This window comes from Anomaloglossus baeobatrachus, chromosome 6, assembly GCF_048569485.1.
Source record: "Anomaloglossus baeobatrachus isolate aAnoBae1 chromosome 6, aAnoBae1.hap1, whole genome shotgun sequence".
Lineage (NCBI taxonomy): Eukaryota > Metazoa > Chordata > Amphibia > Anura > Aromobatidae > Anomaloglossus > Anomaloglossus baeobatrachus.
Window position 1 is genome coordinate 94,639,690 of NC_134358.1, and position 10,895 is coordinate 94,650,584.

The 10,895-nt window shown below is 48.5% G+C and overlaps 1 protein-coding gene across 2 annotated transcripts in view; it reads left to right on the plus strand.

The window, feature by feature from the left end:
* Positions 1 to 2,187, plus strand: part of RMDN1 (regulator of microtubule dynamics 1) — a 48,148-nt gene extending 45,961 nt beyond the window's left edge. The window contains exon 10 of one of the 2 annotated variants that reach the window (XM_075353116.1): positions 888 to 2,177. In XM_075353116.1, coding sequence (XP_075209231.1) covers positions 888 to 938 — 51 coding nt within the window. In that variant the 3' untranslated portion in view covers positions 939 to 2,177. Of the gene's footprint in view, positions 1 to 887 lie in introns of both variants that reach the window. The other variant, XM_075353117.1, reaches the window with a different exon arrangement.
* Positions 2,188 to 10,895: the final 8,708 nt, after the last annotated feature.

The following is a 10,895-nucleotide window of genomic DNA, read 5'->3' on the forward strand; positions in this document are numbered from 1 at the left end:
AATTTTTTTTTTTTTTTATTTTACTAGTCCCCTTAGGGGTCTATATGGATCAACAATCCGATCGCTCTGCCCCATCTGCTGATCACAGCTACACAGCTGTAAACAGCATATATGCTCACTTTCTGCTTCACTCTGCTCCGGGCCGAGTGAAACCGAAAGTAGTTCATGTTAGCTACAGGCGACCCTGTGCTACCATGGCAACAACCGAAAGCCACGTGATCACGCACGTGATTTCCGGTGGGGGAGGCGATAAGTGAAAGTAATGGCCGCGCGCATATACATCTCGCTGCCAGACTTTGTCAGCAAGATGTAAGGGGTTAAAAGTTGGAGGTGGAAGTGATTCCACTTGTAACTTCCAGGAGCACGTGTCAGCTGTTAAAAACAGCTGATATGTGTGCGGATCGCTGCAAGATGCCCACGGCAGGGGGCGGGGATTAACCTCACACGATCCATGACAGATATATCAGTCATGGGTTGTGAAAGGGTTAAAAAAAAATAATTTACCTCCCAGAAAGAATCAGCTATGATCCTATGCTGTTATCTGTATTCTCTTTTTCGTCCATACCACAGCTCCTGGGCTGGGGAGATCTGACCATGTCCCTGTATGGTCAGACACGGCCATTACACAGTACACAGCAGGGACACATAAGATTCTCAACACAAAAACATTATTTTTAATACAAATACAATTGTGGAATTTATTAATATAAGATCTATTGATGAAAATGAACTTTGTGGGAAAACCCCTTTAAATTGGGAATGATCTGCATTACTGGACACATGTTCTAGACAAGAGTGAAGCAGTTTATGGTACAAGTTGACTTTTCTAATCCTTAACACCAGACAATGTCCTAAATCACTATGATCATATTTGTTTTCTTTTCTAGGTACATAAGGAAGCCACCGATATTTTGAAGTCATTGGGTGAAAAAAATTGATTCTTCTGTAACATGAATTTTTTTTATTTAACTTAATTTTTTTAAATTAAATAATTAAGGAAATATAGGATGTTTACAATTATATTTCAATCCAAGTGATCTCACTGCTCAAGGCAAAAAATAAAACTAAAATAACCCTGGCTTGGGCTTCTAAATTCTTTAGTTTCTGCACTTGTAGCATCATTATTCCCCCTCAATATTTTGATCTCGCCCACGGGCCCGTCCCTCAATCAGCACCACACGTTATATCTGGGATCATCGCCTGCCGACCATCATTACTACTTTTCTTCCGCGGTCCTTGCTGATGGCTCCTGCAAGTCAAAGTCTTACGATGTGGCTCTGAACAAGTTACCAGCTCTAAAGATGTGGGAAGAAACAGAAGGGCTCCTCTCACATGTTATAAAGTGCAGGAACAATCAGACGTAACCGCTGCTGCTGCCCAAACGTGGAGAACAAGAAAATACCTCGAGCTGAATGCGGGGACTTGGGCTGGAAGCTACAGAGGCAATGCAAAGTATGGAGAGGAAGTATGGTTCACCCACTCCTGGTCCTCTCTGGTAGAAGGTGGCATGTGACGTTAGGTCAGTCTAGCAAGGAGGACATTATGTTTTTTGTTTTTTTTTTTACCTTTTTAAAGTTATAGGCACAGAAAATTGAAAAGCAAGACTAGTCACAAATAGCGACAATCTGATTACAATCTGAAGCCCTGTGTCTACAAAGTCACACGATCTATATGAAGTGAAAGCTGCAAACCAAATTTAGAGAAATATGAACAAGCATACCTGCTGAGGATTATTTGAAAAAAAGAGATACTGGATTTTTTTGGACCATAAGACGCACCCTGGTTTTAGAGGAGGAAACATTTTTTTTTAACTAAAACATGTGGTCATGACACATTTATGGGGCGAGGATCTGCTGCTGACACTATTATGGGGGTAATATCCCTAAATTCTCAACTAAGGTACCCCCCATTCTGGTAACTATTCTCCTGCCTTGTATATGATAATGCTCATATACCACCATCCATCCTGGTCATATACCCCCATCCTGCTGGTATATGGCCTGTATCCGATGGCACAGAAAAAAAAATTAAAATTTATACTCTCCTTTCCTCACTCCCTGCAGCACCGATAATCTTCCTCTGTCTCCACCGTCACAGTGGAGCCGTCACAGTTGTCTGCAGCATCGCGATATCTTCCTGTCTGTGCCAGTCAGCTGATCTGTGTGGACACTAGCGGCACGCACAGCAATGACATCACTGTGCTCACCACTCTCTACACAGATCAGCTGACCGGCACAGACAGGAAGACATTGTGATGCTGCAGGGGGACTGCTCCACACACTGTGACGGGTGAGTACACTGATTCACTGCACCCCGTGCCAATAATGATGCACGGGGGCAGTGAATACAGCCGCACATAATCACTCCAGGCTGTAGTTGCCAGGGGTGATCATGCGGGCTGGCTGTTAATTATGCGCCCACCTGTCAGCGCCGGCTTCACCGCTGAGAGATGGGCGGGAGGATAGGTGTGCATATGTAATGAGCGGGTCCACATGGTCACAGCAGGAGCTGCTGCAGCCTGCTCGTGCTCCCGATGACTCGCTCCACCCTCATTCCCCGCAGCAACATTCAGACCATAAGACACACCCCCCACTTTCCCCCAACATTTGGTGAAAAAAAGTGCCTCTTATGGTCTGAAAAATACGGTATTTAACTAATGTATTGATCAATTCATTACTGCCCAATAACCACTTCACGGTAATCTTATTTATTGGGTTCCTAACCAAATGTTACCTCTATGTGCAATTGAAACCTGCTTGTGTATGGGAAGCCAGGGACCTGGCTATATAGGAAATTGAATAGCCATGGCTAAAGGGTGGGGACTGGGTTCTCAGACCGAAAAGCAGATTTCACCTGCACATAGAGGTAACATTTGGTTAGGTACCCATGTACACTAGCAGGTTTTAGCTGCATATAGAGGTAACATTTGTAATAAGATTACCGTGAAGTGGTATTGGGCAGTAATGAATTTATCAATACATTAGCTAAATATCTTTTTCAAATTATCCTCAGCGGTTATGAAATGTCACATTTCAATTTTTTCAAATGGCTAATTGTATTTTTCATTCCTTATGTATTATAAAGCAGTTATGCTTGTTCATATTTCTCTGAATTTGGTGTGCAGCTTTCACTTCATATAGATTGTGTGTATTTTGGCAAGCACCCTGTTCACATTTACAATGGTGTTCCAGCAGTCATTTTGATTGTTACAAAGTCACATGAAGCATTAAGAGGGAAATTTGGTCTAAGTTTAAAAAAACAAAAATACAATCAACCATATTTTCCTGAAACCCATGTGCCATGGACTGTCTCTAATAATGCGATTCTTTCCTATTCATTTCATCCTAAGATGGACAAAAGTGTCAATTTAGGGGTTGTGCATTATTGGACCCACCCAGCATAATCAATTAAAGACCCCCATATAACAAACAATCTATCCTCGCCGCCCGCCATTCCAGTGCCGCCATTCCTACAGAGCGTTGGGACTTGTCACGTGCTGGCTGCAGGCAGTAAGCGGCTGTTCTTAGGCTTCAGCTCAGCAATATTATCTCAGGGACCGTCCGCTCTAATGTGTGTAAATATGAAATGTATACAGCTGCACACTGAAAAGCCAAAAATGTACAAGGGAAAATATGGCACTGCATTACTGCAAAAGAGATATTTAGTTTATGTATTGGCCAATGCATGTAAGCCCAATACATAAAATAAATATCTCTTTTGCAGTAATGCAGTACCATATCTTCCCTTGTACATTTTTGGCTTTTCAGAGTGCAGCTGTATGCATTTTATAGTTACTATGTTTTTTCGGCTAGCACCTGTTCACATTTGTTGGATGTGCGGGTCAGTTTTTTTTGATATTTCTAATGAGTGTAAAGGCTGACTAGTAGCCGCTCATTAACTGCAACCTTCACCATGACACGTCACAACTCTCCAGGAAAAGGAAGGCTCCCCTGCGGCAGGCGAAGATAAATATTTTAATTGGGAGTCTTGATAAGATTGTACCGGTGTGATCCAGTAATGCACAACCCCTTTTAATCATTTATCACCATTAAGACTACATAATATTTATTGATAAAATATATACTATACGCTGTCATTTTGGCAGAATAAAGAACTGTGCAGTTTTAAGGAAATTTTTACCATTTTCTCACCTTATACAAATATCTGCAACTGCTCAAGATTCAGCACTAGAGTGTACCAAATAATTAATATCATAGGAATTAAACAAAACCATGAGAAAAGTCATGTAATGTTGTCTGGTTTGTACATATTATTCTTTGCCTGACCAACACGTGGGTTTTCTGCCCTTTTTAAAGCGGTACGCCATTACTTTGTGATTAGTGGGGGGCTGGCTAACAGCTGGCGCCCTCACTGATACTGTTACTTTTTTTGCACCAAGGGCGGTCAGGTTGGAGCTGTGAAATACTGAATTGGTGCTGCGGCCTGTTTAGTCACAGGTGGGTCAACTGCGAGAGCTTGGCCCTTCTGTAGTAAGGAACTGCAGGAACATTGAGTGACTATGCACATTTACCAGCAATATAAAGGGGGTTTTTGTATCAATCACTTAGGTGATGCCTATTAGATATCAAATCACAGGATTTTACCTTAAGTGTTACTTCCATTTTTACCATTGTTTTACTTTTGTTCTTGTAGATTTAATTTAATATTTCTTCAGCGCTCTATTGGGAGACCCAGACGATTGGGGTATAGCTACTGCCTCCGGAGGCCACACAAAGCACTACACTAAAAAGTGCAAGGCCCCTCCCCTTCTGGCTATACCCCCCCCGTGGTATCACGGGTTCTCCAGTTTTCAAGCTTTGTGCGAAGGAGGTCAGACATCCATGCATAGCTCCACAGATTTTAGTCAGCAGTAGCTGCTGACTATTTCGGATGGAAGAAAAGAGGGCCCATATAGGGCCCCCAGCATGCTCCCTTCTCACCCGTTGATGGTGTTGTAAGGTTGAGGTACCTATTGCTGGTACGGAGGCTGGAGCCCACATGCTGCTTTCCTTCCACATCCCCCTGGGGGGCTCTGAGGAAGTGGGATCCTGCCGGCCTCAAAGCTCTGACGCCGGGCTCCATCCACAGACCCATTTGAACCTGCTGGATACGGAGCTGGAGTACCGTTCAGGGACATGGCCCTGCACCATTACAGGTACTCTGTGTCCCCGTACACACAGGCACAGCACACTCCAGACTTGCTGGGTGTGCTAGTGCGCCGGGGACAGTAAAGGGTTACAGTCACTGCAGCTTTGCTGAGTGACTTTGTGTATTGGGAACTACCGCGCCGGACGCTCCGGGAGCGGCGGCACGGCTGGGACTTGTAGTTCGCCGGGGACTGGGCGCCGACCGCGCTTTTACGGCGGCGGCGCTTATAAATCCAGTCCCCGGCTTCTGCGGCCTAGTGCCGCTTCGTTCCCGCCCCCTCCCTGTCACTCAGGGAAGGGGACAAACGCTGAGCAATCAGCAGCGCCGAGGGCTGGAGCCTTATTTACATGCTCCAGCCCTCTCACTGCACACTGTCGGACGCCGGATTCCCGCTCTGACTTGGGGCACGCCCACGGCCCGCCCCTCCTCACACGAGCTGGGGAAGACGCCGGCAGCCATTACTGCAGTCCGAGCTCGGACTTTCGGCAACCAGGCAGGACGGTGGCGACCATACACCCGCTTATAGGCGGGCGGTAAGCGGCACACATAGTGCTGACCCCAATATATACTGCAGTGTGTACATGTGTATTTTAACTGCATAGGTCGCTATATGCCCGCTTGGAGAGCGACACATCAGCAGCAGGAAAGCAGGTGTGCTAAGGCACAGGCTTTCTAGGCTGCTTGTATTGCACGTACTGAAGTGTTCATTTGTGTTTATGCTTGTATGCTATACACTGCACTGTACAGTCGCTAGTCTTAGCTATATTCTCCTGGAATGGCTAGACTACAGCAGCAGAAAACCAAGGGTGCTGGGGCACAGGTTTTTTTCTATGCTGCTTGTATTGCATGGGCTGCAGTGTGCATTTGTACTTGTGCTTGTATGCTATACATTGCACTGTATGGTCACTCTTCTGGGCTATATTCCCCTAGATGACTAGTCTACAGCAGCAGAAGAGCAGAGGTGCCAGGGCACAGGCTTCTATGCTGCTTGTATTGCTTGTGCTGCAGTGTTCATTTGTACTTTATGCTTGTATGCTATACATTGCACTGTACGGTCACCAATCTTGGCTATATACTTCTAGATGGCTAGTCGGCAGCGGCAAAAAAGCAACACAGATTTTCAGTGCTGTTTTTACTACATGGGATGCTGTTCATGACACCGTCCCATTGTGTGCATGCTCCCCTGTAGCACTTCGTCTGCCGGGGTCTCTAGCACTTCGTCTGCCGGGGTCTCTACTAGTCGTGGCCAAAGAAACCACCTGTCATCCCTGTCCAAGGACAGGGACGGAGTTGCAGTTTCGACAGATATATGGTCATAAGATAGAGACTTGCAGTCCAGACAGGCCATGGGCAATCTTCCTGACCAACCTCATTTGGAACGGGGGGGGTCCCAGGAGGACTCTCTGTATGATAAGGCAGCTCTCCAGGACTTTGATTCTGACATCGCTATCAATCCGGATACACCGGATGGTAACGCCATACGGAATGATCCTATAGCGTCCATCAATGGAAGGTTGGATCTTTCTCCCTCAGCTCCCCCAGTGGAGGAGTCAGCTTCACAGCAGGAGAAGTCCCTTTTCAGTATCTCAAACGGATATTGAGTATTTTTCTGGCCACGCTGACTTCAGAGAAGCAGTCCAGAAACACCACGCTTACCAGATAAGCGTCTTCTCCAAACGTTTTTAAGATACACGTTATCCCTTTTCCCCTGACGTGGTCAAGCGCTGGACCCAGGGTCCAAAGGTGGATTCTCCAATCTCCAGGCTTGCGGCTAGAGCCATAGTTGCACTGGAGATGGGGCTTCACTTAAAGATGCCATTCACAGACAGATGGACTCTGGTTGAAATCTGTCTAGGAGGCTATCGGCGTGTCGGTTGCTCCGGCATTCACAGCCGTATAGGCAACCTAACCTTTTCAGCTGTTCTTGCGCAGCTGGCCTTGAGCACATGTACATCTGTACCGCAGAGGCGTCCGTAACTCCGCAATGTCTGCACTGCGACTTACCCTATTAATGCTGTCCTAAAAGTACAGTCGAGGTTTCGGTCCTTCCCAAGCTCGGGCAGGTCCCAATTGTCCTCGTGCAAAAGGGCTACAAAACCTCAGACGGGCTCAGATTCCGGCCGGGCTCAATCACGCCCAAGGAAGGCAGCCGGAGGTACCGCTACCAAGGCGGTCTCCTCATGACTCTCAGCTCTCTCTCTCTCTCCGCATCCGCGGTTGATGGCAGACTCCCCCGCCTTTGGCGACATTTAGCTGCCACAGGTCACAGACCGGTGGGTGACGGACATTGTGCTCACGTGCACAGGACAGTGTTCTGTTCTCGTCCTCCGACTCCATTCTTCAGAACGGCCCCACCTCCCCACCGAGCAGATGCCCTGCTGCAGGCGGTGGACGCTCTAAGAGCAGAAGGAGTGGTGATCCCTGTCCCCCCTCGGGAACGAGGGCGAGGGTTTGTACTCCAATCTCTTTGTGGCTCCAAAAAAGGACGGCTCCTTCCGTCCTGTTCTGGACCTAAAACTGCTCAATAAGCATGCGAACGCCAGGCGGTTCCGGATGGAATCCCTCCGATCCGTCATTACCTCAATGTCTCGAGGAGACTTCCTTGCCTCAACAGACATCAAAGATGCCTATCTCCACGTGCCAATTGCTACGGAGCACCAACGTTTTCTACGTTTTGTGATAGGAGACGACCATCTTCAGTTCGTAGCTCTGCCATTCGGTCTGGCGATAGCCCCACGGGTGTTCACCAAGGTCATGGCAGCAGTGGTAGCAGTCTTGCACTCTCAGGGACACCCGGTGATCCCTTACTTGGACGATCTACTCGTCAAAGCACCCTCCCTCGAGGCATGACAACGCAGCCTGAATGTTACACTGGAGACTCTCCAGACTTTCGGGTGGATCATCAATTTGGCAAGGTCAAATCGGTCACCGACTCAATCACTAACGTATCTCGGCATGGAGTTCACACTCTATCAGCGATAGTGAAGCTTCCGCTGAACAAGCAGCGTTCACTGCAAACAGAGGTGCAGTCTCTCCTTCAAGGCCAGTCGCACCCCTTAAGGCGCCTCATGCACTTCCTAGGGAAGATGGTGGCAGCCATGGAGGCAGTTCCCTTTGCGCAGTTTCATCTGCGCCAACTGCAAGGGGACATTCTCCGCCAATGGGACGGGCAGTCAACCTCCCTGGACAGGAAAGTCTCCCTTTCCCAGACGGCCAAGGACTCTCTGCAATGGTGGCTTATTCCCACCTCATTGTCACAGTGAAGATCCTTCCTACCCCCATCCTGGGCAGTGGTCACGACAGATACGAGTCTGTCAGGGTGGGGAGCAGTTTGTCTCCGCCACAGGGCTCAGGGGACGTGGACTCAGCAGGAGTCCACCCTTCAGATCAATGTTCTGGAAATCGGGGCAGGGTATCTTACCCTACTAGCTTTCCAGCAGTGGCTAGAAAGAGAGCAGATCCGAATACAGTCGGACAACTCCACAGCGGTGGCATACATCAACCACCAAGGAGGGACGCGAAGTCGGCAAGCCTTCCAGGAAGTCCGGCGAATCCTCATGTGGGTGGAGGACACAGCATCCACCATATCCGCAGTTCACATCCCGGGCGTAGAAAACTGGGAAGCAGACTTCCTCAGTCGCCAGGGTATGGACGCAGGGGAATGGTCCCTTCACCCGGACGTGTTTCAGGAAATCTGTCGCCGCTGGGGGGTGCCGGACGTCGACCTAATGGCGTCTCGGCACAACAACAAGGTCCCGGCATTTATGGCACGATCGCGCGATCACAGAGCTCTGGCGGCAGACGCCTTAGTGCAAGATTGGTCGCAGTTCCGGCTCACATATGTGTTTCCACCTCTGGCACTCTTGCCCAGAGTACTGCGCAAAAAATCAGATCCGATTGCAGCCGCGTCATACTCGTCGCCCCAGACTGGCCGAGGAGATCGTGGTACCCGGATCTGTGGCATCTCACGGTCGGCCGACCGTGGTCACTACCAGGCTGGCCAGACTTACTGTCCCAAGGGCCGTTTTTCCATCGGAATTCTGCGGCCCTGAACCTGACTGTGTGGCCATTGAGTCCTGGATCCTAGCGTCTTCAGGATTATCCCAAGGGGTCGTTGCCACCATGAAACAGGCTAGGAAGTCCACCTCTGCTAAGATCTACCACAGAACGTGGAAGATTTTCTTAACCTGGTGCTCGGCTCAGGGAGTGTCTCCCTGGCCATTTGCATTGCCTACTTTTCTTTCCTTCCTGCAATCGGGGTTAGAAAAGGGCTTGTCGCTCGGCTTCCTTAAGGGGGAAGTCTCGGCACTATCCGTGTTTTTTTCAGAAGCGTCTAGCACGTCTTTCTAAGGTGCGCACGTTCCTACAGGGGGTCTGTCATATCGTACCCCCGTACAAGCGGCCGTTAGATCCATGGGATCTCAACAGGGTATTAGTTGCTCTCCAGAAGCCGCCTTTCGAGCCTCTGAAGGAAGTTTCCTTTCTCGCCTGTCACAGAAGGTGGCGTTTCTCGTTGCGATCACATCGCTTCGGCGAGTGTCTGAGCTGGCAGCTCTGTCATCCAAGGCTCCCTTCCTGGTGTTCCACCAGGACAAGGTAGTGCTGCGCCCCATTCCGGAGTTTCTCCCTAAGGTCGTATCCTCATTTCATCTTAATCAGGATATATCCTTGCCTTCCTTTTGTCCTCATCCGGTTCACCGGTATGAAAAGGACTTACGTTTGTTAGATCTGGTGAGAGCACTCAGACTCTACATTTCCCGCACGGCGCCCATGCGCCGTTCCGATGCACTTTTTGTCCTTGTCGCTGGTCCGCGCAAAGGGTTGCAGGCTTCTAAAGCCACCCTGGCTCGATGGATCAAAGAACCAATTCTAGAGGCCTACCGTTCTGCGGGGCTTCCGGTTCCTTCAGGGCTAAAAGCCCACTCAACCAGAGCCGTGGGTGCGTCCTGGGCATTACGACACCAGGCTTCGGCTCAACAAGTGTACCAGGCAGCTACCTGGTCCAGTCTGCACACTTTCACCAAGCATTATCAGGTGCATACCTATGCTTCGGCGGATGCCAGCTTAGGTAGAAGAGTCCTGCAGGCGGCAGTGACACCCCCGTAGGGGAGGGCTGTTTTGCAGCCCTAACATAAGGTATTTCTTTACCCACCCAGGGACAGCTTTTGGACGTCCCAATCGTCTGGGTCTCCCAATAGAGCGCTGAAGAAGAAGGGAATTTTGTTACTTACCGTAAATTCCTTTTCTTCTAGCTCTTATTGGGAGACCCAGCACCCGCCCTGTTGTCCTTCGGGATGTTTTCGTTGTTTGCGGGTACACATGTTGTTCATGTTGAACGGTTTTTCAGTTCTCCGATGTTACTCGGAGTTAATTTGTTTAAACCAGTTATTGGCTTTCCTCCTTCTTGCTTTGGCACTAAAACTGGAGAACCCGTGATACCACGGGGGGGTATAGCCAGAAGGGGAGGGGCCTTGCACTTTTTAGTGTAGTGCTTTGTGTGGCCTCCGGAGGCAGTAGCTATACCCCAATCGTCTGGGTCTCCCAATAAGAGCTAGAAGAAAAGGAATTTACGGTAAGTAACAAAATTCCCTTCTTTAGAAGGATATACATTGATAATGAGCCATTTATTAGCTATAAATTATATACGGAAAGAGTAGTAACTGTTCGTATTGCAACTTTTGATTGAGAAGCTCTCTGCTCGCGGTGTTTTTTTCTTTTATTATTTCTTTATCGTTCCTTTGGGAGAC